The following is a 26,063-nucleotide window of genomic DNA, read 5'->3' as shown; positions in this document are numbered from 1 at the left end:
TAATCTATCCATTTCTACTTAACAAAATGGATGGGAATAGGGAAAATGGCTTTTAAAAATTATAACCTCAGCCCCAGAGTATAGAGTCTGTGCCAGACAAACCCAGCAGGTGATCTGGGAAAGGAATAGTATTGGTTGCTTGGTGGGAGGGAAGATTTAGTAGAGCATTTTCTTCAGGTACTCAAATAGGGATTTTCCCAAAGAGGCTATTGCCCTGGAATGAAGAGGAGGTTTCCTTCTATTTTAGAAGCAGCGTATCAAAGATAGAATACCCCTGCCTTTTAGAGATTCAGAACATTATTTTATGTAGTATCTCCATTTCTTCTCTACCCTCATCCAGTTGAATTTTCCATTCAAATTTATGAGTAATTGGACATGGAATAGAGTTGCTCTAACTTTAGCACCCTGACACGAAACAGTGGTATTTTCCCCTAAATATCTTCTGTCACTAACAAAGCTCAAAAAAGTTCTTTGTTGGCATTTATGCATATGTGTTCATGTGTATGTATGAATGAATGAATGAAAAAAGCCTAACTATATGTTAAGTTCTGTGCTATACCAGGCCACAAAGAGGTTATATATGGAGATACAACACATATAGAATAGTAGTCAAGGGAAGGTCTTTTGGCCTAAGAATTAATAATTAGATACATACATTTTTGTAATTTCACCTAAATTTTTCATGGAAATTGAAATATGGAAAAATTGAACTGAATGAGTCCTGACTTCAGGACTAGTGCTCTGTCCATTGTTCCATCTAGCTATCCCTGTTTTATTTTTCTAATGAAAAATATCTTCCATCTTTTAAGTTATTAGTCTTTGATAGACTCACATAGTTCTTTATAGAAATGATTGGAAAGTATTTCTATAAGTGTAATTTCTATGTAAGTATAAAAAACTTTATAACTTTATAAAGCAATACTTCATTATAATAACACATGAGTTCTTTATTGTAAACAATCATCAAAAGGATTTAGAAGTAGTAATACAAGGACTTCATACGAGGTAGTTTACTAACATGAACCCAAAAGATAGTAAAACTTCATGGTATTGCTATTTCCATAATTCATTCAAAAAGCTCAAGTGATTTTTAAAATTCATTTTAATTTGAAATTTGCTGTTGCATATTATGTATTATTTATCATCCTGATTTTTTTGAAAATTATAATTTGTTGACCAACTGATTTTCTTTTCTTGCTTTAGATTCTGAAGAAACACCATCTGTAAATCCTTCTAGTGTTGATGAAAATATTGATTCTGAAGCAGAGAAAGACTCACTAGTCAGTGAAAGTAAACAGTTAATATCTAATAAAGCCCCTCTTCCCTCTGCTCTTGATGAATATGAATTCAAAGATGATGATGATGATGAAATAAATAAAATGATTGATGACAGACACATTCTTAGGAAAGAACTACGAAAAGAGAATGAATCTGAAATAGAAAAGAATTTATTTGTGAAGCAAGAAAAAGTCTATCCCAAATTATTTAAAAGTAAAAAACAGAAACCATCTAGAGTTCTGTATTCGAGTTCTGAAAGTTCAGATGAAGAGATGCTTCAAGACAAAAAAGTTATTTCTGCTCCCTGTTCTGTTCCTGAAACTTCAACTTCTGATTTAAGATCCAAAAAGGAATATTTAGTTGCAAATGAACATAAACAGAAAGGAAAAGTTAAAAGAAAATTAAAAAATCAAAACAAAAATAAAGAAAATCAAGAGTTGAAGCAAGAAAAAGAAGGAAAAGAAAATTCTAGAATAACAAACTTGGTATGTAATCCTGTATTAGATTCTCTAGACAAAACTAGAGAGGAAGAAAATTTTAGAAAGTCTTTTACTACAAAAGATGATGCTTCATTACATTTGTTTCATATTACTACTAGTAAATCTCCTAAACATCCTTGTGGACTAAGTGAAAAACAATCAACACTACTAAAACAAGAAAACACCAAAACATGCTTATCACCAGGTAGTTCTGAAACATCTTTACAGTCTGACCTCATTAGACATGAAAACAATGCAGAGTCAGAATTCCTGTTGGAAACTTCTAGTGGAAAATATTGTAAACATAAAGAAAAAAGTAAACATCATCAGAAAGATTTCCATTTAGAATTTGGTGAGAAATCTATTCCAAAAATTAAAGATGAAGATCATAATCTATCATTTGATAATTCAGACTATTCTCTGAAAAAGATTGATAAAGAAGGCAAGACATTAAAGAAACATAAATTAAAACATAAAGACAGAGAAAAAGAAAAGCATAAAAAAGAGTCAGATGGTGAAAAAGAAAAATACAAAAATAAGGATGGGAATAAAGCAGTTCAGAGAAGTGTTGAATTTGATAGAGAATTTTGGAAAGAGAATTTTTTTAAAACTGATGAAACTGAAGACTTCTTCCCAAATGTGGAACATGAATTCCTGCCATCTGAAAAAAAATCAAAATTGGAAAAAAACACAAAAGATGACAGATCGAGCAAGGAAAAACACCTTCCAAAAGAAAGAAACTTTAAAGAGGAACGAGAAAAAGGGAAAAAGGAAAGTGAGAAATCCTTTAAGGAAGAAAAAATCAGAGAATTAAAAGAAGAAAGGGAGAATATATCAATAGATAAAGAAACAGAATTACTTCCTTTGGGTATAAATGTTAAAGAAGAATCAGTAGGATTACATTTAATTGAAAAAGAGACAGAAATTGACAAACAAGAAAAGAATATGAAAGAAAATAAGGACAGACCTGAGAAACGTCTTCAACCTAAAGAAAAAGACTTTGAAAGGAATGACAGAAAAAATGCTGAAAAAGAAAAGAAGATAAAACATGATCATAAGCCAGAAAGAGACAAATTAGATTTGAATGAGTGCATAGAAAAAGCAAAAGAAAAGGACAGAGTAAATTCACAACAGGCAGAAAAATACCATAAAGAAAGTGAGAAGATAAAAAATGTTATTACTGTTAAAAAAACTGAGGACAGAGAAAAAAATAGAGATAAGATGGATAAAAAACATGACAAAGAAAAAACTGAAAAAGAGAGGCATCTAGGTGAAAGCAAAGAAAAACACTTCATAGAGAAAAAAGGTAAGCTATCAGATAAAGATAGTGAATATATTAAACTTGAAAAAGCCAGGACAAAAGAAAAAGAAAGGGAGGTTGAGAAAAGAGAAAAATCTAGAGATAAAGAAAGTTTATCTTTAGCTGCTTCTAAGCATGTACAGGAAGAGAAAAGGTCAACTTCCACAGAAGGTAGTAAAACATTGCATGAAAAACTTTCTTCCCTTAAAGAAAAAACAAAAGATGAACCTTTGAAAACTCCTGATGGAAAAGAAAAAGATAAAAAGGATAAAGATATAGATAGATACAAAGAACGAGATAAACACAAAGATAAAATACAATTAAATAATTTACCCAAGCACAAATCTGAAATAGATAAGCATAAATTCAAATCATCATTGACTCCAAAAGATACTCGACCAAAGGAAAAGAGGTTAGTGAATGATGATTTAATGCAAACAAGTTTTGAAAGAATGCTAAGCCTTAAAGACCTAGAAATAGAACAGTGGCATAAAAAACATAAAGAAAAAATTAAGCAAAAAGAAAAGGAAAGATTGAGGAACCGTTCCTCTTTAGAACTCAGCAAAGTAAAAGATAAAGAAAAAATGAAAAGTACACTAGCAGAATCAAAAAATAAAGAACTTATTAGGTCAAAGAGTTCAGAGTTGTCTGATGTTTACACTAAAGAGAAACATTTGAAAGATGCTACAAGTAACAGATCTCAATCTGTAGATACAAAGAGCATTACAAATATTGGAAAGTCATCTTTAATTGTAGATAATAATTTAAGCAAATCTCCTCGATCTGAAAGTGAAAAAACAGGTCTCAGCTCTAGATCTGTATCTATGATTTCAGTTACTAGTTCAGAAGATTCCTGCCATACTGCAGTAACAACACCAAGGCCTATAGTTGAATATGATTCTGACTTTATATTGGAAGGTTCTGATTCCCAAATGTCCTTTTCACAGTCACCATTTTTGCCAGTTGCCAAATCTCCTGCCCTTCATGAAAGGGAGTTGGACAGTGTAGCTGAACTGCCAGAACGGATCAAATTACCATATGCAAACAGACTTCCAATATCCCATCTCAGGTCATCTTCTATAGAAGATGTTAAGCTTATTATTAGTGAGTGTAGACCCGTTGTAGAAGTTCGAAGATGTAGCATGCCACCTGTCATTTCAGAACATTCAAAACAATTTCAAACAATGTCAGAAGAAAACAATCCAAGTAGTTTACTAGCTGTGCCAAGTCATATTTGCAGTTCCCCTAAACATGAAGTGTCTTCTTGTAATGTGCCTGAAAATGACCTTTCAAAAGTGTCTAACTTACATTCCAGTTTTGCTACTTCTCCAGTTACATCTTTCAGCAGTAAACATAGTTCATCAGATACAAACGTTATCAAAAGTACTACTCAAATAAACCCTATAGGAGAAAACCCTATGCATGTAGAGCCATGTAATCTAATTAATATGACTCAACAAAATAAATCTTGGGAGATATCTGTTGATAGACTAGAATCATTAAGCACAAATGATTTTAACTGTTCAAGTTATAGAGTACCTGATCAAGATCCAATCATCCAAGGATTGTGTAATCCTGACAACAAAATATTAAAAGAACAGAATACTTCTGAATTATTACCTCAACATCAAACTGAAATCCAAGGAAATTCAGGTGCTCAAGATTCAGCATCTTTTATGCCTTCTCAGCTACCCTGCTCTTTCCATGGCCAGTCATTCCAAGATGCTGAATGTATTCCTAAACATATGCCTTTGTCCTATATCAGTGATATTCAGAATACAACTTTTCAACAGAAGACTCTAGGCCAAACTAATTCTGTTTTAGACACAGATAATAATTTAAAAAAAGACTTGGAAAATAATTTTTCCCCAACTGATAGTAAAAAGACAGATGGATTTATCTCTATGTATACTGAAAGGACCATTCAGGATACATCACCAAATCATGAAAGGACTAATACCTTGCCCATAGAATCATCTGAAAAGGACTTTCTTGGAAATGATGCCTATTCACAAATAAATACACATACTTACTCATTTAGCAAACTTATTTATAAAACTTCACAAAGTCATGAAGTTGATAGCACAAATGATACTCAGGTTATTTCACATGAAAAAGACAAACTTGAGAGTTCAGTTTTAATAAATTTAACTAATAAATCTGATATGGATCTCAATGAATTAAATGCAGAGATATCCAAAGGAAACCTAAATGAACAAGATAATTCAAAAAATTATAGTGAAAGTAGAAAAGGATTTCTGTCCACAGAAGATGAGGAATCACAACAAAGCACATTATCAAATCCTGAAAATCATTCACAACCATCTGGTCAAGGAGAAATACATAAGTGTAGTCAATTAGTTAAAATAGAGATAGAAGAAACTGCTGAAGATGATAAAAATGATCACCAAATACCTCAAAGGATAACTAGAAACAGAGCAAATATAATGGCAAATCAGAATAAACAGATAGCTATTAGTTGTATGCCATTATCTGAAAAAGATAATGAATCTGCTTCTCCTAGAGGAAGAATAAGGTTAACTGAAGAAGATGATGCTCAAGTTCACCATCCACGGAAAAGGAAAATGTCACGTGTGCCTCAGCCTGTGCAAGTAAATCCCTCTTTATTACAAGCAAAAGAAAAAACTCAGCAGTCTTTGGCAGCCATTGTAGATTCTCTGAAATTAGATGAGATTCAACCATATAGTTCAGAGAGAGCAAATCCATATTTTGAATACTTGCACATAAGAAAAAAAATAGAAGAGAAACGCAAATTACTGTGTAGTGTTATTCCTCAAGCACCTCAGTATTATGATGAATATGTGACCTTTAATGGATCATACCTCCTGGATGGAAACCCTTTAAGCAAGATTTGTATTCCTACTGTAAGTAACAGTTTTACTTGATAAAATATACTTTGAATATATCAAGGTATTTCTTAGATACAATCTAGTAACATGTCAAAATTTATGCTTCATGTAAAGGAAGAAAACACTTCTCATAAAGGAGTGTCTTCTGGATTGCACATATATTAAGACAGGTTTTTACTAAATAATGAACCACTGGTTGCTTCAAATAAATTAAATACACAACTTTTCTACATTTTGTTCTTTACAGATGCTTTTGAGAACACTAGCCAAGACAGAAGGCTTAAAAAAGAATAGTTAATTTCATTATGTGAAATGATTATGTAAAAAATTTTTGCTCAAAAAATGTAAAGGAGAAGGGCTGTTAGATGGTGCAATAGCACCGGCCCTAACATCAGGAGGATCTAAGTTCAAATATGGCCTCAGATACTTAACGTGTAATTGTGTGACCTTGGACAAGTCACTTGACCCCAACTGTCTCACAAGAAAAAGAAAAAAGAAAAAATACTTAAAAGGCGAAGATTATATTTTCATTTTCATTTATATGAGACTGTGATTTTGAAATCTTGTACCAGACTCTGATGGGGAAAAAAAAGGGAGAACAATTTTTAAAGTATTTTTCTATAGTAATTTTTATTACTTACATTAATTAAAATTCTTGATGCATCTCAGGAAATTCTAAATAAGAATTAATTAGTTGTAGTTTTTCTCAGCATAGGGCAAACTAATGAAACATTAATCATTTTATGAAAATCCTCAAAATTACAAAAGTAATTGTTTTTGTTTCATCACAAAAGGCCTTCTCTAAAAATTAAAAACACACAGAAAATTCTTACTTAAAACAATTACCCATCTTAAAGAGTGAATATATAAATAAATTTTATATTTCAGTGATTACAGATGAAAATTTTGTCTAGGTTTTCCAAATGAATGTTTTTTTAAAATGTGATTTATGGCGCCACCTGCTGTTTATTCAATATATTTGAATGATCTTCAGTTTGACTAACAATACAATTACTTCCTTGAGACCATGTCTCTTGTTTTGAGGCTTTGTTACTTAGCCTTACAGTGAGCATGATAATATGTTCAAACTGAATTAAGTAGTGATGTTTTAGAAATTTAAATTACCTAGCTTTTTCTTTAGTTTGCTTCATCCTTTAAAAACATATCTAACACACATATACACACACATCTCTGATACAAACAGCATTCTTTTAGGTGCTGGGGAGATGTATAATTTATATCATGGCAATAATCATAGCTGACATTTACAGAGATTTGAAGGTTTTCAATGTATTTGACGCAGGCAGGATTGCTCTGAGCAAATCCATTTCGTAGTGATATCACTAATGCATTGCATTACTAAGACCACAAAAAACCTCTTGAACCTCTGCTATTATATCATTCATTTATAACATATTTCCTATGGAACAAATTATAGAGCCTTCTACTTTTAGCAAGATATACCAGTATTCTGATAGAAGTTTGACTTGAGTTTAAGTATGATAGAAAACTACATTCAGCTTTGTTTTATTACATTGCTGTTCCAAAATCATGTTTACTTAAAAAAAATTTTTTGTAATTCATTTACATACAAAACATTCACCTTTATATCCATATATCCTATTTTCTTTTTCTAAGTAAATCTTTCCAAACTCTAGGCTATCAGAAATTACTTTTGATCTGAAAACCTGAGTTTCATCTCAGTTTTAACCCATGATACTTGCCTTCCTTTGGTTTAGCTTACTCTTGTTTCTGGCAATAACACTTAATGTCACTTAAGTATAAATCTAACTACTAGGTCAGCCACAAGAGTTGCTAGAGGGACCCTAAGCCCAAAACTTTAAACATTTCATAGAAGTACTGAATTGTAATTCTACCCCTTCATTTTACTGATAGGACACTGAGTCCTAAAGCAGAAAAAAGCAGCACCAGGACTTTTCTCCTTTCACAGTGTTTTGTCTCTACTACCTGATATTTCATTAGAATATCAAGATACAAAATGAAAAACAAAGTTATTTTTTCTATGATAAACAATATAGTCTAAGAAGAATAGCTAAGATTTATATAGCTCTTTAAGGTTTACAAAGCAATTTACAAAAATTAACTCACAAATTTATCCTCAATAATAATCATGAGAAAGAGGTACTATTATCCCCATTTTACAGATGAACAAACTGAGGCATACAGAAGTTAAGTGATTGGCTAAAGTCACACAGCTAATAAATGTCTGAAGCTGGATTTAAACTCAGGGTTTCCTGACACCAGGCCCAGTGCTTTCCCCCCACCACCATTAGCTGCTTCAAAAATGATTCTCATTAAATCATAAAATTATAGATCTTGAAAAGCTATGTGAGATCTAATCTTCACATTTTATAGATGAAGAAACTAAAATACAGAATGACTAGTAGATTTGCCTAAGAGCATATGGTTAGCTAATAGCAAAAGTGGGGTCTTTTGATTTCAGTGACTTTTCTGCTACTATGAATATTCCAGGCTATATAATTGAAATTTTGTTTAATTAGTTATTTAGTTATTTATTTAGTTATTACAAAAAAAAATTTATTGGATGCTTCAATGATTCCTAACTTTTTTATAGTTGACATTCTTTCATTATCTGATTTTGTAAGATAGGTAGGTACCTTTCTAAAACACGATGTTAAGCTTGTTTAAAATTCATTCTGATAATTTCATAACTATTGTAATTATTGGAAGTATGTTGTATTATCAGAAAACAAAAACAGTAATAGCAAACTGTCCCAGGAATTACAGGAATATCTGAATTGAAATGAACCTCAGAAATTATCTAATCTAACCAAAAACTGAAAAGGAATCTCCTGTTTCCACTATTCCCTGAAAGAGGTTATATAATCTTTTATTGAAGACCTCTAGTGTTGGAAAAGTCACTTTCTCCTAAGATATCCTGTTCTTTTGGGGAGAAATTGTTTGGAAATTGTAATTATGTGATAAAATCTGTGCTTTTGCATTTCCACTCATTGTTTTTAGTTCTGCTCTCAAGGGCTAAACAGAGCAAGTATAATATACTCTAGTATAGCAGATCATTCAGAAACAGCTATTATATACTTACTCCCCATTTTAAATTTTGTATTCTTCAGTCTAAAAATTCCTAGTTCCTTAAATAAATCCTTCTATGGCCCACCTTGGTTTCTCTCCTCTAGGTAATTTGTAGGTATTCAGTATCCTTCTAAACTGTAGCACCCAGAATCAAACACTATTCCATGTGTAATCTACAGCAGAGTATACAGCAGGACCAGCATCTCTCTTGTGCTGGACATAATGCCTCTATACCAAGGAAAAATTAACTCATCATTCACTTTGTCTTTAATTCATGAAATACCATAGGAAAAAAATAGGAAATTCCTGACACAATTTTAAATCTCTTTCTATTGATTTACACTATTGTGTCTCCCCAGCTGTTATTCTCTATTTATATACATGCATATGCGTATTTGTATCTTATGATATCTTGTGTTTGTCCAAAATTGTCAGAATTCCTTTCTCAAAAGCATGTTATTCATTTTGGTTAAATTTTCTCACATGTATGAGAAAATATATCTTCTCTCTATATAAAAACACTTAGCATGTGCAAGCATTCTACCATTCCTTTTCCTATTCTGTAATTCTTTGAAGATGGTAAACCTTTCCTTAGCCAAATTTCAATCATTAATCAATCCCTCAAATTTTAATGGCGATCCAGTGCCCTCAATATTTCTTTTAGCTAATCATTTTAATGTAGATATGCATCTTTTACATGTATATGTAAAAGTATCTTTGTGTATATGTGTATGTGATCAATATATAAAAATTGAGTTAGATTCAGTTCCCAAGATCTATAGTTTCTCAACCAACATTTAAAATCCACTGGAATAGAAAGGAATATAGAGTATAATTTTTTATGATATATAGAAAGTATACTAGTTCAAGTAAAAAGATGTAAGAAAGAAAAAATAATGAGACATACAAAGTTATAGAATAAAGAACTTTGATAAAAGTAATTGAGCCATATAGTATTAGAAACTAAGACAAAAAACATCATTTGCATAGTAGCTTAGAAAGCACTTTTACATACATTATTTCATTTGATCTTCACAGCCAGCCATCTTATGAGGAAAGCATATTTTACAGATGAGAAAACTGAGACTCAGCACGTTAGTGACTCTACTCAGGTTACATGGCTAATAAGTTGCCGAGCCTCTGACTGGAGCCCAGTTCTAATTTTCTTTCTGCCTAAACACTCTAATCATTAGCATAATTATATCACTTAACTTTTAATTTCATAATATTCAAAAGAAAGGCATAGTTGTTATCTTGTAGGGACACTATTATATTCTGTCTATTTTGGCAAATATTTACTACCATCTGCCAGGCACTATCCTGGTGAAAGAGAATAATTAGACAGTCCTGTTGTGTGTCAATGGATTACCAGGTAATATATTTAGGATAATTATAAGGCATAAACAGATTTATATTAGATTTAAGTTTTATATTAGAAGTCTTCTCCCTAATGAGAATAAGTTTTGAGTCCCTAAGAATATTTGATTTTGTAACTATTTAAACTTTACAAAGATTTGTAAAGCACTTATCAAGAGAAAAGCGGGTATTGTGATGGACAAAGATTGTGATGGACAAAATGATGGGCCCTCATTTTGAGGAATTTACTTTCATCTATGAGGTTAAGGTGAATATACCTTTAAGTAAAGGCAAAGTAGTTTGAGTGAAGGGAACTCTAACAGTTAAATTAAAAAAAATAAAATAAACATAAATTTAAAAGCTCTAACAACTGAATCCAAAAAAATAGGAGGTGCTTCTTGAACCAAGTTTTAAAAGGAAGACAAGTATTCTAAGTGACCTAGGTGAGGAAGGAGAGTGCAGGTGAATGTGAAACCTGTCTCAAAAGATAGGCTGGAGCCAAATTGTGTATTGCTTGATTTCCAGACTAATTTATATTTGTGTCTAGAATCTTTATAGCCAAGCCAAAAACTTCCAGTATATTTTTATATACTTTATGGTATTAAAATAGGTATTTTAATATTTGATGTAAAAATTATTGATTGAGAACTTTATTATCTTCAGAAATTAGTTGCTAGGCAATTAATTATTGTTTGCAAATTGTAATATTCCATAGTCCTAGATTCCCCTAAAGTACTGAACTCATAAGGAATTAGGTCAAATCCTGAGGGTCTGATCCTAAGAGAGTAATTTTCTCTCTATTCTAGAAATCTTCCAACATACATGTGGTATAAGCATTTGTATCTGAGTTTCCTCTAGATTTGATCAAAAGAGTCCCCAACTTTCATACAAATATTGTAGGTATCAAAAGCATATTAGTACAAGTGCAAACAATGGAAGGATTCACTGAATTCCTCAAACTAAAATAACCAGAAAGTGTTGTGATTTAATATTACTATTGAATCAGTCCTTTGCCATTCCATTGAGTCTTCCTTTTCTATTGAATCTTTTACAAAGTTTCCCCTTTATGCCCTCCTAAAAAATCTTATAGTACTGAGGAGACTTAACAAGCCATTCCTATCCCATCAGATCAGCACCATCCAAGTTACTCCCTAACATTGGTCTCTAAAGAGGATGCTGTGTAGGGACTATATAAATTATCCTCTTTAGGGAGGTAAATCCCAAAGCTGGCATGCTGCCCACAGAAGGCTAGATTTCTGGAACACTTTGCCTAACAAAATTCAAAATCCCTAATCAAGAGGTTGGGGTGCAGGAAAATTTGTCCAGGATCTGCCCTTTCAATTTATGTATTATCAAGTTACGTTACTATGAACTTTTGTACAAGTTGCCATAAGTGCTTTGGAAAGAAAAGAGGATCTTGTGTCTTTGCACAGATTTATATACATACCCTGTAGGTCTGCTGGGCTATACTTAAGTCTGTTTTATGCAAGCAAGAAAAGAAATCTTTAGAGAAGTAGCTGATCTAGTAGCTCACTTTGATAGACTATACAAAAGGAGGTGGCTTCTCAGACAGTAGTCTTCTTATTCTAAGCCTCAAAAAAGCAACTATTTTCAGGTCTTTATGTTCTTTCAGTGGAACCTCAGTGAATATGTCCACTTTCTCTGGGAAGATATCCTTCTGATGGTTCCTGATCCTGTAATTTCATGTTTTTCAGTAATTTATATTCCTTCAATCAAACATACATTATGTTATTGACCAATTAAATATTTGTTTTCCCAAAAATCAAATTGGTAATTCAAGGCACAGTGGTATATGTCCCCAGTTCTAGAGAGTTCTTTACTAATTTGAAGAAGCTCTGTGAATGGTTCTCTGCCACTTTAGAGAAGCTCCGACAGTTATCTTGATTGCTTAAATCATAGCTGGGCTAACAACATTGATGATGCATAGATCCTAAGAATTACTAAAATTAAGTCTTTTGTGGGGTCCTCCCCCTCTCTAAATCATATGCAGATTCCATAAACAAAATTTTACAAACTTCCTATAGGTTAATGGTTCTCAAATTTTTGTTCTCAGTATCTTTTTACTATTAAAAATTATTGAGGATCTGGCCAATGAGTTTTTGTTTACATGAGCATATTTATAGAAATTTATCATATTAGAAATAAAAGCAAAATTTGAATTTGTAGACCCTTCGGAAGGGTTTCAGAGACTCCAGATTTCTCTGGACCACACTTTGAGAACCACTGCTATAAATAACATCTAGGATTTGTTTCTCTTAAAAACAGTTTAAGGAGGGAAAAAAGTAAAACTAGAAAGCAGCTTTTAAAAAATAGCTTCCCTCTTCAGAAGGAAATTCTATTTTAAAAGGAGTTAAATCAAAAGTTTACTTCTCTCAGGTGGAAAATCAAACTGTTCTGGATAAAAATTTCTTTAGGGGAATCCTCGCGTCACATGAAGCAATCCAAATGGAGGTACAAGGAGGAAAAAATTTCTTCATTAGATTTCTAAAGTACAATGCGGCAATCAAGAAGGAAACAAAAAAAATTTTTCTACAGTGTATCCCTTCAGTACATAGATTAATTGAAAATGAAATTCAAGATGAATGAGTTTATCATCAAATCTTCAATATACAAAAACTTATCTTCAGAAAAAGAGAGAGAGAGAGAGAGAGAGAGAGAGAGAGAGAGAGAGAGAGAGAGAGAAGCACCTGAGATATAAAAGGCATAATACTTGAGCTATCTTCCTGTGGAATTGAGAATTGGAGCTGATCCTAACAAACTTCAGATTTCACAAAGAGCAAGAAGTTTAGTGTAAAAAATTAAAATATAACAGACATGAGTTATTCCTTGAGTGAGGGGTACTCAGAAGAGGAATAGGCACTTGAATTTGATTGAAAATCAACCCCCCACATCCTGGATAAATTGTGTGGGTTCATGCTTAGATCTACTATTCCTGGTAAGATAGGGGAAAAAAACTTGAGTAAACCTCACAGGTGTCATGTGTTCGGAAAGAGAAAAAAAAGAGAGCAAGGCCAGTAACTTGGACCATGACTAGTTACAAAAATTTAGAGAGCACTGAAATAGTCCATCATCTCCTCCTCAAAAAAAACTGAATTTGGGATTATTATCAAGATAAACCTTTGGCATTCCAATAAATATTTTCCCAGAAAGTCCTATACAGTTCCTTCCAAAATTTGTACTAAGCTGTGATTTGATATCCAATCAAAAAATAAATGTTCCTTAAGGAAGGCAACAACTAAATGCCTACTATGTCCCAGGTACTGGGCTAAGTGCATTACAAAGATTATTTCATATTATCCTCATAACAGAATTGGAAAAAGTAGATGCCATTATTAACCCCATTGTATGGTTGAGTAATCAGTTTTAATTGAATTTAAGTGGGCTTGCTTAGACTCACACAGCAAATGAGTGTTTGAGGCTAGATTTAAATTGTGATCATTCTGATATTTGTCTCAGTATTCTTTCCACTGTGCTACTTAACCTACCTCTTAAAAGCTATTCCCTTCCTATCAGATCAACATTGTCCCAAGAAATTCACTAGCTTCTCTCTCTCCCTCTTTCTCTTTTCCTCTCCCACTTCCTTTCTTAACTATCCCCAACACTGCCTACATTGCAACTAAACTGACTACTTGCTAACCACCCCCCTCCCCACAAGTCCTGTGTTTTCTGCTGTTCTCTGTAGCTTTAATGCACTGTTCTTTAACTAGAAGACTAGATTCCTGAAATCATTCTACCTAGGAAATTCAGAATTTCTCCTATGTTAAACCTATATGTGCTTTTGCCATAACCCCTCATCAGCTGCTTCAGGAAAAAGGAAACTATATGAAAACAGGTTTATATACCACACCTTTGTCCTTCTTTTCCTTTCCCACACCCATATAGGTCTTCTTTGCTATACTTGAGCCTTATGTACACATAAAAAGAAATCTCAGAAGAACATGTCTGATCACTTTTAAAAACTAAAAACAAAAGCATGGCTCATCTGACAGGAACCTGATCTCTTTAGCACCAACTAGTCACTCATAAGTTATCTATGTCTACTATCAGCAAAGTTCCAAAACTTATACCCACACCTTCTTACAAAGTCTATTGGATATTTCTTCAAATTGGTTACTCCTTTAATTAGCTACCTAATGTATTAAATTACATGGACTATGAAAAATAAAAAATAAGTGGCCTGGTAATCCAAAAAATTATTAAGCTACATTAACATAGAAATCTTATGTGGAGAACAAAACAGGTAATAATCCATTTGTACTGTGCCTTTAATAGGATACATTTGGATTATTGTGTTCTATTTTAATGTCATATCTTAGAAAGAAAATTGTTAAATAGGAGTTTATACAGAGAAAGATGTCCTAAGATGATACCAAGATCTGTTGATGGAACTTAGGATGATTAACACAGAGAAGATTGAAGAGGTGATAGAATAAGAAGTGATCTTATAATATTTGAAGGTATATGTTGTAGAATTAGGCTTTCTGCTGGCTTCTCAGCATAATCATCCTTGGATTATTAAGTAGACATTCAGGAAGCTAAATTTCAGTTCAATAAAGAACTTCCTAAAAATGAGAGCTGTGCAAAAGTGAGATACCTCTTCTAACACAATTATGTTCCTCACTGGAGGTCTTCAAATGAAAAGAGTCTGTATCATCCTCTAGTGTAAATATTGTAGAAGGGTACATGCTTCGAGTAGCATCATCTAGGTGACTTGTAAGATGCTTTTAAACTTTATAGATAAACAAACTTTCTATAAAAATCCTGTTAGAAACAAGTGAACCTCAGTTATCACTGATTTGTAGCACATTTTAAAATGCTGATTTTAAATTACAGTATTATATTTTGCTTGAGAAATAAAGCTGATATTTAACTTACAAACTAAGTTGTAGAAATTAGTAACACCTCATAGATGGCATTATAAGGGGATTAGATTTTTCTAATTCAATTTATCTAGCATTTTAAGGGAAAGGTGTTTCACTTGCTGATTTTATGATGTTGAATTTTACCCCATCACATAGTAAAAATTTTAATCAGTTTTGATGAAAAGATAACAAAAATCTGTTATATACTTCCTTGCCTTCCTAAATAGAAAATCCTGATATTGACCTCTTGCTGATTGAGTCATCATTAGAAATGTGTTATTTTGTGACATAATGATTTCCCCAAAAAACTAGTAAAATGTATATTTGCCCCTATCCTACATAGTTCCAGCCTTGGGGCCATTATGTTTGTTAAAGTTTTTCTGTCTCCCTCATTTTTTCTGTCAGTTGCCATTTCTTTATAATAATTTGCTATAGGTTTGAGATCCACACTTGTTAGAATCATGTCTAAAGGAAAAATAAAATAAGATGGTGAGTTAAAACAGTGAATTTTCATTATTTAATTCTTTTCACTGATTAATTATTTTAGGGGAGATTTGCTAAATCAACCTTTTGTTTCTTGTAATATACTTTCGTCTTCCCTGTTCTGGTGAAACTACCATCTCAAAGTTCAACAGTTACTTCCTATCCACCAAAAATCACCTTTCTCAGTGCTCATCTTTGAGGATTAACCTGTGAATTAACCCTAGCTTTCTGAATATATTCTTATTCTTTTGCTTCCTTGATATTTTCTTCTGCTTCCTTCCTTGAACTCCAGATTTATATTTCTAAATAACTACTGGATACCTTCATCTGATATCCCACCAGCAGCTAAATCTGTGTGACTTAAATTGAATTTGGAAGAATCTCTTTCTAAAACCTGTTTTATTTTTGAATTTCTGTTAAAATTATTATTATTATACACCATTATTCCCTCAATCATTTGTGTTTGTAACTTCATAAGCATCTTTGACTTTCCCTTTCCTTGACCTATACATCCTATCAGTTTACAAATTCTATTCAAGCTTTCTTCAAAATATCTCCTAAATTTATTACCTCCCATAGCCATCACACTAGTTCAGACCCTTATTAATTAACACCTAAACTATTCTAATTGGACTCTTTCCTTAGCCCTCAACCTGTCCACTCTATCTAAGACACTCCTCGCACCATTCCAAACCTAAACTACACACCTAACAAAATTAATTTCTTGCCTACTTCTAGTCATGGCATTCCACTATTCTAAAAAAGTTCTTTTTACCTATAGTTTAAGGGTCAAATTTTTACTTGATTCTTCCTCTGAAGGCTCTGTCTAATCAAATTTTAATCAGTCTTTTTGATACTCATTCAGTTTCCTGTCACATATCCTACATTGCAACCAAACTGACTACTTGCTAACCACCCCCCTCCCAAAAAGTCCTGTGTTTTCTGCTGTTCTCTGTAGCTTGAATGCACTGTTCAGTTGTTCTCTTTCCATTCCTATAAACATTGTCTATTTAAATCCCAATTGTACCTTAAGGCCTAGATCATAGCTACTTCCTCCCTGATTTTTTCTTGATTCACTTATTTTTTTATCCACACCTTACCAACCTTCAAACCCACTCCAGTTAACTGCCTCCTCTCTTCTCCCACACTAATAAAAAAGATTCCACAACATACTATGTTGTCTAATTTTAATTAGGCCCTCACTACCACACAGTAGACTTTCTAGTCATCCTTAATTTACTTTCACACTACCCACACAATAACTAGTCAGCTAGGTAGCAAAGTGGATAATTCTCAGGGGCTGGACTGAGGAAGACTCATCTTTCCTGAATTCAAGTCCAGCCTCAGATATTGACTAACTGTGTGAACCTGGGTAATTCAATTAATGTTCTTTATTTCAGTGTTCTCATCTTTAAAATAAGCTATAAAAGGACATGGCAAACTATTTCAGTATCTTTGCCAGGAGAATTGAGGACAACTGAAACAATAATAACAAAACAATAACTTTAACAAACTTCCTCTTCAAATTTCTTAGGCCTTTCCTTTCCTTCAACAGATGACCTGACCTCCTCATTGTACTCAGAAAATTGAGGCCAACTGCTATGAGCCCTCCTATCTTACTTCATAACTTAAAACCCCTCTACTTTTTCCTCCAGTATTTTCTTGCTCCAGAGTCCAAAGGAGAATACTCCTTTTATTTGTATTCTTTAATTCCATCACTCCTATCTATTCCAGGAGTTGTCCCATCTTTAATTCCTCCCCTCACTTTTTTTTATTGCTTCCTTACCTGGCAGTAAGTGCCAGATTATAGGTAATAGATTAACAAATAAATAAGTTAATAGGTTAAACTCTATTAATCAACCTAGGTTAACCTATAACTCTTTACTTCCAGGTTTCTAGATAATTTGTTCTCATTGCCTTCACTTCTTCATAATCTCTCTATTAATTTTCCAACCCATCTCAGTCAGATTTTTAATATTCCATTACTTCTCAGACTATGCAATTGACAATGATCTTTTTTTAACTGCCAAATCCCTTTAGCTGCTAATTTCCTTTCCTTAGCTTCATTCCTTGGACTTAGATTTTACACTGGTGAGCACTTCCTCTTGGGCTTTCTCCTTGGGCACTAGAATTTGCTGCCTTTTTTTTTTTTTTTTTTTTTTTTTGTATTGGTTCATCCCAAGATCATAGATTTAGAAAGAGTTCATCAGTCCATCATTTGACAGAAAAAGGAAAGAAAAACCTAGAGGTGACTTGTCCAAGGTCAGGACTTCCAATTCTGAAATTAGTGCTCTTTTAAAATATATTTAATATTTTTATTTTACCCCTTTACATGTAAAATAATTTTTTATATTTATTTTTATAATTATGCTTCAATCTGTACTCAGAGGCAATCAGTTCTTTCTCTGGGTATGGATATATTTTTCATCATAAATCCTTCATAATAGTCATGGACATTGTATGCTGAAAAATAGCAGAATCATCCACAGCTGATCATCCCAGAACTATTGCTCTTATTTTATACATAGTACATTTCACTTTGAGTTCATAGAAGTCTTTCCAGATTTTTCTGAGAGCATTCTGCTCCTCATTTCCCATAAAGCAATAGTATTCTCCACCCCCTAATAACAAGTTCCATCAAGATCTATTTGAATCTCTATTTTCTCACTTGGTGATCTCATCAGTTTAGTGTTTTCACTTATGCTTTCAGTGAAGATGACACCCAAATGTAGGTGTACAATAGCTCTAATTTCCTGAGCTTGTAGTCTCCCATAGCCCACTGTCTACTGGGCATATCTACATTAATGTTAAATGAGCATGTTAAACTTAAATATTTAAAACTAAACTAAGTATTTCTTCCCCTCAACTTGTCCCTCCTAACAAACTTATGTATGTCTGTGGAAGGCCTCATCTTCACAGTTATCTGAGTTCATCACCTCCCAAGTTGTCCTTGACTCTTTCCTCTCCCTCTTCCACCCCCATATGTAGTCAATTGCCAAATCTGGATTCTATCTTCCCAGCATTTTACTACCATCTTATTCTCTCCGTCACTTGGCCATTACCACTTCAGGTGCTCATGACATCTCTTCTAAATTATTTTAATTGCATTCTACTTAGGCCCCCTATTTCCAATCTTTCCCCTTTCCAGTTCATTCTCCACAAAACTTATCAAATAACCCTCCACAATTTTGGCACAGGTCACTGCTGCTAAAAAAACAAACAAACAAAAACAACAACTTGTTTTCCTCTTGCCTTGAAGGTAAAATACAAATTCCTTAGCTCAATATGGAAGGCTTTCAATACTGTGGCTCCAACTTTTCAAAGACATGAAAGTTATTTTTCATATTCACTACTTTTTCTTACTACATTTCTTACTACATTCACACTTCACTACTATTTTCTAATTCAATAAGTCTCCAGCCTTTGCATTACACAAGCCAGCCCACATAGAATGCATTTTCCTTATCTATGTATCACAGAATTCTTATTTTCCTTCAAGGCTTCTATTAGATATCACCTCTTCCAAAGAAGACTACCAAGATTGCCTAATTATTATTGCTCCTCTCTTCCTTGTATTTACTTAATTGTGTATCCCCTTGGTTATTAGTTCTTTGAAAGCAAAGATTGTTTTATTTTTATATCCCCAATGGCTACCATTATGTATAAGTCTTGTATATTATGGATGTTTAATAAAATGTTCTTTGAATTCTCCACCATCTAGAAATGACATCCATTTTGTTCTATTTTGTGTTGTTACTTATGTACATACCTATCTCCCTCTTCCTGTGGACAAAGACCGCATCTTATCTATGTTTAAATTTCCTCCTATATCTGGCCCAGTCCTTTTAAAGAATAAATGATACTTAATAAGTATTTGTTGAACTTTTTTGACCAGTTGGATTTTCTATTATTTTTTCCTACTAGGTAAGTAACATCTAAAAAAAGCATGATATTTTTTCTAGGTTACATTTCATTAACTAGAACTTAACCTGTATTATAATAAAATCTCAAGTATCTGGTAAATTCTGTTTTAATGGAGATTACTTATTTTTAATGTTTCTTTTTTTTAAAAATATAGAACTTAATAATTATACTATATCATTTTTTCCCTTAGATTACACCACCTCCATCCCTGTCAGATCCACTTAAAGAGCTTTTTCGGCAACAAGAAGTTGTGAGAATGAAACTGCGTTTGCAACATAGTATTGAAAGGGTATAGTATTGAAATTCCTTACTGTTTTTTTTTTTTTTAAGGAGTTTAATGTTTAATACAGAGATGAAATTAGATTTATCCTCTAATTGACCAGTCTACTTTGATAATGGATTACAGTTTCCTCCAACTCTTTATTATAGTTGCCTTTTTTTTTTGTAATGAGAAAACAGTCCATTTATCTAATTCATTAAAAACTTATTTTGAAATAAATTATTTTGAGATACCTTCTTCTATAATTTTTGATTATGTTATAAATGACTCAAAGTCCCAGGAAGCTTCCTATCATTATCCTGTGTTGAATTAACAAAATCCCAAGTTCTGTGACTTTTTTTTTTTTTTTGCTGAGGCAATTATGGTTAAGTGATTTGCCACAGCCAGGAAGTGTTAAGTGTCTGAGATCAAATTTGAATTCAGGTCCTCCTGACTTCAGGGCTGGTGCTCTATCCACTGCTCCACTTAGCTGGCCTTAGGTCTTTGGCTTTCAAGTGAGTCCTTTAAAGGACCCCAAGTCTTGGGAAAGTTATTTGATTTTACAAATCATAGAGCTAGTTATTATATTCAAATGAACTTACACTATCAGTTTCTTGATCAGTTTCTTATTTTTTTTATGATATTGTGCAGTATTGCATTTGTTCCTGAATATTTCTCTTAAAGCATGTAAGAAGACAGTTGCCCCCCAACCCAACCCAATCAACTCTTCAAGGAGATAAACCAGAACATTGTGATGGCAACAGTATCTATTGTGATATTCATTTTTTTAATTCAGAAAATGATATTTGTATCTAGTTACAGATACCTCTGAAGGCTTCTAAAAACCCTTTATATTCAATATGCACCTTTAATTCCTAAATTTCCTAAAATGTACTACTAAATAAGTCATTAGTCTTTAATAATAATGTTCAGAAACCATAATAAATGTGATGTTATTTATGTAAAAATGTTAGAAGAAATTATATCCAGTGAATAAATAAAACATAAAATTATTGCAAGCTTTCTCTCTTGCCTTTCTTGTATTTGTAACGATCATGAAAATCATTTCTGATTTGACATTCTTTTTAATATATTTGATATATTGTGTAGCATTGTTTAGTATATTACTATAGTATACTGTTATACTAGTATCTACTCTATAATACTAAAGAGATTTTTTTTCCTCTGTGATCTTAAAAATGTAACATCTAGGGCCAAGTAGGTGGTACAAAAGATAAAGCACCAGCCCTGAAGTAAGGAGGACCTGAGTTCAAATGTGGCCTCAGACACTTAAAACTATCTAGCTGTGTGACTTAAGCAAGTCACTTAACCCCAATTATCTCAGCCAAAAAAAAAAAAAGTGTGTGTGTGTATATATATATATATATATATATATATATATATATATATATATATATATATATATATATCTTTTTTCTTCCTCCTTTATATATTACTCTTTAAGAAAAACTATTTGAAAAAATGTATCAGCGATGAAAATACTCTTCTCTAGCCATTTTCTTTTTTGAAACCAAAATTTGAACCTTTCTGATTCATATATTTAACTTATGACCAAATTGGCAATGAATTTTAAGCTTAGAGTTGCATTTTTAAAATATCATTTTAAAGTTCATTGTCTTCAGATATTTGCCATCTAAAAAGCACCAATAGTTTGTTTGTTTTGTTTTGTTTTTAATTAATCAGATTTCTTTGATATTAGGAGGTTTCAGTGGGGAAACTTTCTTTAGCAATACAGATTAGAGACTGTTATGCATGTTATAGTCTTAGAATTGCAAGGAATACACACATATATGTGTATATAAAAGTCAGTCATCCCTTTTTCTTATAAATTATAAATTAGTTTTTAAGTAGATAGCATAACACTTTTAGGCATGTTATTATGAAATCATCATATGCAAAAGAGGAACAGACAACTCATGAAAGAAAAACAGTTTCAAAAATCTTCAAACTTTGTCAAATCTCATTCTAGAAATTCAATAATCTATTTCTAAGTTCTTAATGAAAAGAAAACAAGTTCTGAATCTTTGAAAATATAATAAATTTTAAGTGATACTTCAAGTATAAAGTAAGTCACTGTGTAGACTTTTTTTGTAGGTTTCTTAAAATAAATTTTTTTACATAAAGTTTTCTTTTTGTTCCACTAGGAAAAACTCATTGTATCTAATGAACAAGAAGTTCTTCGTGTTCATTATCGAGCTGCAAGAACATTAGCAAATCAGACACTGCCCTTTAGTGCATGCACTGTTCTCCTGGATGCAGAGGTGTACAATGTGCCCCTGGATTCTCAGGTATAATGTTTCTGGTGTGGGCGGTCAATTTTTCTGTATCTATTGCTTTTGAAATAGATGCTATAAGATGTGGTATAGAGATGGCAAAGTTTGTCATTGGTAGAAATATATGCATGTATGCGGTCACTGACCGCATAACCCCGGGCAAATCTCAGAACCTCTCTCATCTGTAGAGTGTATCACCTTTAGTACTTGCCTCACTGGGTGGTTGTTGTGTTGAGACTATGTAAAGGTTTTTTGCAAATCTTAAATTATCTTTATATGGTAGAAAGAACCCAGTTCTGCATTCAGTGTGATCTTGTGTGACCTTGAGTGTTTAACTTAGTCTCTCTGGGCCTCAATTTCTTCTTCTGGAAACTGAAAGATAAAGAATGGCCTTTAATATGTGATTCTGTGGTTCTGTATGAATGTTGTCTGTGTTTTTTTGCTATTATTTGATGAACACAGAAATAACTTTTAAGGGAGAAAAGGCATCTTAATCTTCTCTTTTAGGTCGGAGGGGAAAATTTTGTTTCCAACTATTTTAGTCTTCTATATGCAGCCAAAAGAATGTTTCATTCCTATGACATAGGACCTCTAAATGCAGTTTTATTTACAAGTCATATTTTTTAAAAAACATAAACCGTAGAATCTTGGTCTCATTAGGTGGTTTTTCTAAGGCATTTTTTGTGTATAAATCTCTTGTACCTCTAAGATCCCCCTGTCTCTTAACAAATGAGATTAAGCAAGTAGGTTTAAAGTTCCTGACATTTCTTTAATGTTAAAAAAAAAAAAAAGGAGGGGATAATAAATGCCAAATCTTTCTTTGAACATTAGTATTGACTGAAATAGGGAATACCATTCTAATGAAATATCATTTGTTAACTACAAAATGATTTACCAATGTAAATGAAAAATACCATGTTACATATTGGAATCTGTTGGACCTGGATGATATGGTAATATAAAATAAATGGATCTATGCAGAAGAGAAAGGGAATATATACTGTAAATAAAAATTTAAAATATGGGATTATAGGAAATAAAACACAGTAATAAGAAAAAAAAGACTTGGAAATTATGATTGTCACCATTCATTTATTCAAAGAGATGGATATTAGTATGTGGGAGTATCATTTTTATCCTGGAAAATAATATTACTTTTTCTCTAAGTACATGTCAGGGACCTATGAATGTGAATTCCTACCATTCTAATGGACATAATTGCCTTAGAGGCAAACAATTCATATGACTTACCCAGAGTCAATAAAAACAATAAGGGTCAGAATCATAATTTAAAATCAGGTCTTCCCAGGTCCAATTTTCCACTGTACTATCAGTCAACACGCATTTATTAAATGTTTACTATATGCTGTGTTAAGACCTGGGAGTTTAGGAAAAAGAAAAAAAAGTTGCCCTTCCCTTAATGAGCTCACACTCCAGTAAGGGAGACAACATGCAAACCACTATGTATATACAAAACATATACCTAGTAGATGAGGACATTCTGAAAGAGGAAGACATTAGTACTTGGAGGTACTAGGAAAGAAATATTACAGAAAGTGGGATTTAAGCTGAACTTAAAAGGAAGCCAGTGAAACTAAGAAGTTGAAATGGAAAAGGAACATGGACTCGTGGGCTTAACGACCTGAATATAGGCCAGAGTAATTGTGTTGCTAAGTGTAAGAAATAAAAGTTTTAAAAGTAAGAAAGGTAAGAAAAGTAGAGAGGTAAGAAAGGTCTAAAATGCCAATGGACTTTTCATTTGATTCTGGATGTGATAGGAAGCCACTGGAAATCTCCCAGCAGGGATGAGGTGGGGGTAGGAAGAATGTGTGACATGGTCAGGCCTACAAGTTAGAAAAAAATAACCTTAGCACTAAGTGAAAAGTGAATTCGAATGGGAGAGACAGTTAACCTAGTTTGAATGTTGTTAAGGCAGGTATGATAAGTTTGGCAGTGGATTAGATACATGGTGTGAGATTGATAAATCAAGGATGACAGGATGAGAGAATAGTCATCTTCAAATATCTGAAGGATGTTTGTGCAAAAGTGACCTTTTTTTTCCCCTGTATCTGCACAGGACGTGAAGACAGAAATGATTTAATTAACCAGAAGAAATTTTTGCTTTCTTTGTTAATTATAAAGAAGGGTCATTATTGGACAAATAAAATACTGGGGAAAACTATTAGAGGAGATTGTAAGATCTCTATCTCTAAAGAATGAACTACGTTTATACATTGCTTTAAGTTCACAGAGCACTTTTCTTACAAAAGATCTTGCAGATAGAATAAACAAACATTTTTTTTTACTACTTTTAATATGTACTTTCAAAAGATTGAATTACATGTTACTTTGAGGTTCTTTTTAGTTCTGTCAGTCTGATTCTCAAGCCCCAGTCATCCTAAAAGAAAAATATTGGATAAGATTCAGGAAAAAAGACTGTTCAGAAGTTTACACATAGCCCTGGAAGTTACCAGTATTTATTATGCTTTATTTTGGAAACATTGTAATGAAATTTAATCTGCTAATTGTAAAAAAAATTTGAAAATCAAGATAGATTCAAAGTGTAAGATGTAAAGCTCAAAAAAAGAAATTTTTCCTAAACACTGGCCTCAGAGTGAGGAAAATTTGATTTGAAATCCTTATGTCACATACTGGCTGTGTGTGACCCCTCACAAATCACTTTAAATTTCTCAGTACTTTGGGCAACTCTCTGAGTAGTAGAATATAAGTGTCAGGCTATATTAGTTTTTGCTTACCTGAAAATTCCCTATGCCATTGAAATTACCTATCCAGTCCCTATTTTCTGCAATCAGGTAGTTCTTTACATATGAGGCTTGATTCTGTAGCATTAAGAAAAGATGTATTTTCAAATTTGGTTAGCTAATAATTTTATAGCATTCACATAATTAAATCTTAATTTTACTAAGGCGGTTGGTTTTGTTCTTCTAAAATGAAAGTAAAAGAAATACATTTGCATATAAACAGGACATTTTTAAAGCATACTTATGTTTGTAGATTTAAAAATGTTGAGGAAAAGTTTTTTGTTTATTAAATTTAAATAGCTAGAAAATTGAATACTTATTAAAATAAAATTTCACTGATACATATTTTTCTTACATTGCCAGATTTTCCTCCCAGTATCCCTTCCTCTTCCTCTCCATCACGTAACAATGTTTTTAAAGGAAAGAGAATGAAAGAAAAAATTAGCACAATCAGTAAATCAAAAAAGTCTTAAAATATAGAAAATATGCCCTACTCATGAGCTCTCACTTCTGTAAAAGATTAGAGGGTATCTTGTCATTTCTCTTCTTAAGGGCCATTCCTGTTCTTTATAATTTTGCAATATTCAAAGTAAATTTTTTAAAAGCTGATTTGTATCAAAATAATTTTCTTTAGCCTTATTCAGAAGAGTAGCACTTATGCCTTTTTTCCTTTTCCTGATTATGTCTTATTCAACATTTTTGTCACTTTTTCCATGTCATTTTCCTATTTTTAACTCATAGTTGGTGCTATATAACCCAGTGTGTGGGTGAATACTAAATATTTCCAGAAAGGTTTTCTACCCCAGACATCACAAGGCATGGCTGAGAGGTCCAATTCCATGACAAAAGACTATATTCAGTAAAACAAACGCTGGTGGAGAATGCTAAACCACTTTAACCCCTCCTGGGTTCATTGTCTATATGTGCAAAATGAGGAGCTTGAATTAAGTGATCCTAAAGTACTTTCCAGTTCTTATATTTTGAGGAATTAGTTTCCTGACCTGTTTGATGCAATTATAGAATGTAAGAATAGATAATGGAGACAAGCACCTAGAACAGTGCCTGGAATATAACCAAGCAATCAATAATATTGATAGATTGAA

At 32.4% G+C, this 26,063-nt stretch overlaps 1 protein-coding gene across 9 annotated transcripts in view; it reads left to right on the top strand.

The window, feature by feature from the left end:
* Nucleotides 1-26,063, top strand: part of ANKRD12 (ankyrin repeat domain 12) — a 168,677-nt gene that overhangs the window by 133,171 nt on the left and 9,443 nt on the right. For all 9 annotated transcript variants that reach the window (XM_074275126.1, XM_074275099.1, XM_074275060.1 and 6 more), the window contains 3 exons: nt 1,204-5,942; nt 19,836-19,934; nt 22,070-22,213. In XM_074275126.1, coding sequence (XP_074131227.1) covers nt 1,204-5,942; nt 19,836-19,934; nt 22,070-22,213 — 4,982 coding nt within the window. The remainder of the gene's footprint in view (nt 1-1,203; nt 5,943-19,835; nt 19,935-22,069; nt 22,214-26,063) is intronic.

The sequence above is a fragment of the Sminthopsis crassicaudata genome, chromosome 1 (assembly GCF_048593235.1).
Source record: "Sminthopsis crassicaudata isolate SCR6 chromosome 1, ASM4859323v1, whole genome shotgun sequence".
Taxonomy (NCBI): Eukaryota; Metazoa; Chordata; class Mammalia; order Dasyuromorphia; family Dasyuridae; genus Sminthopsis; species Sminthopsis crassicaudata.
This window is presented reverse-complemented; position numbering and strand designations above follow the sequence as displayed.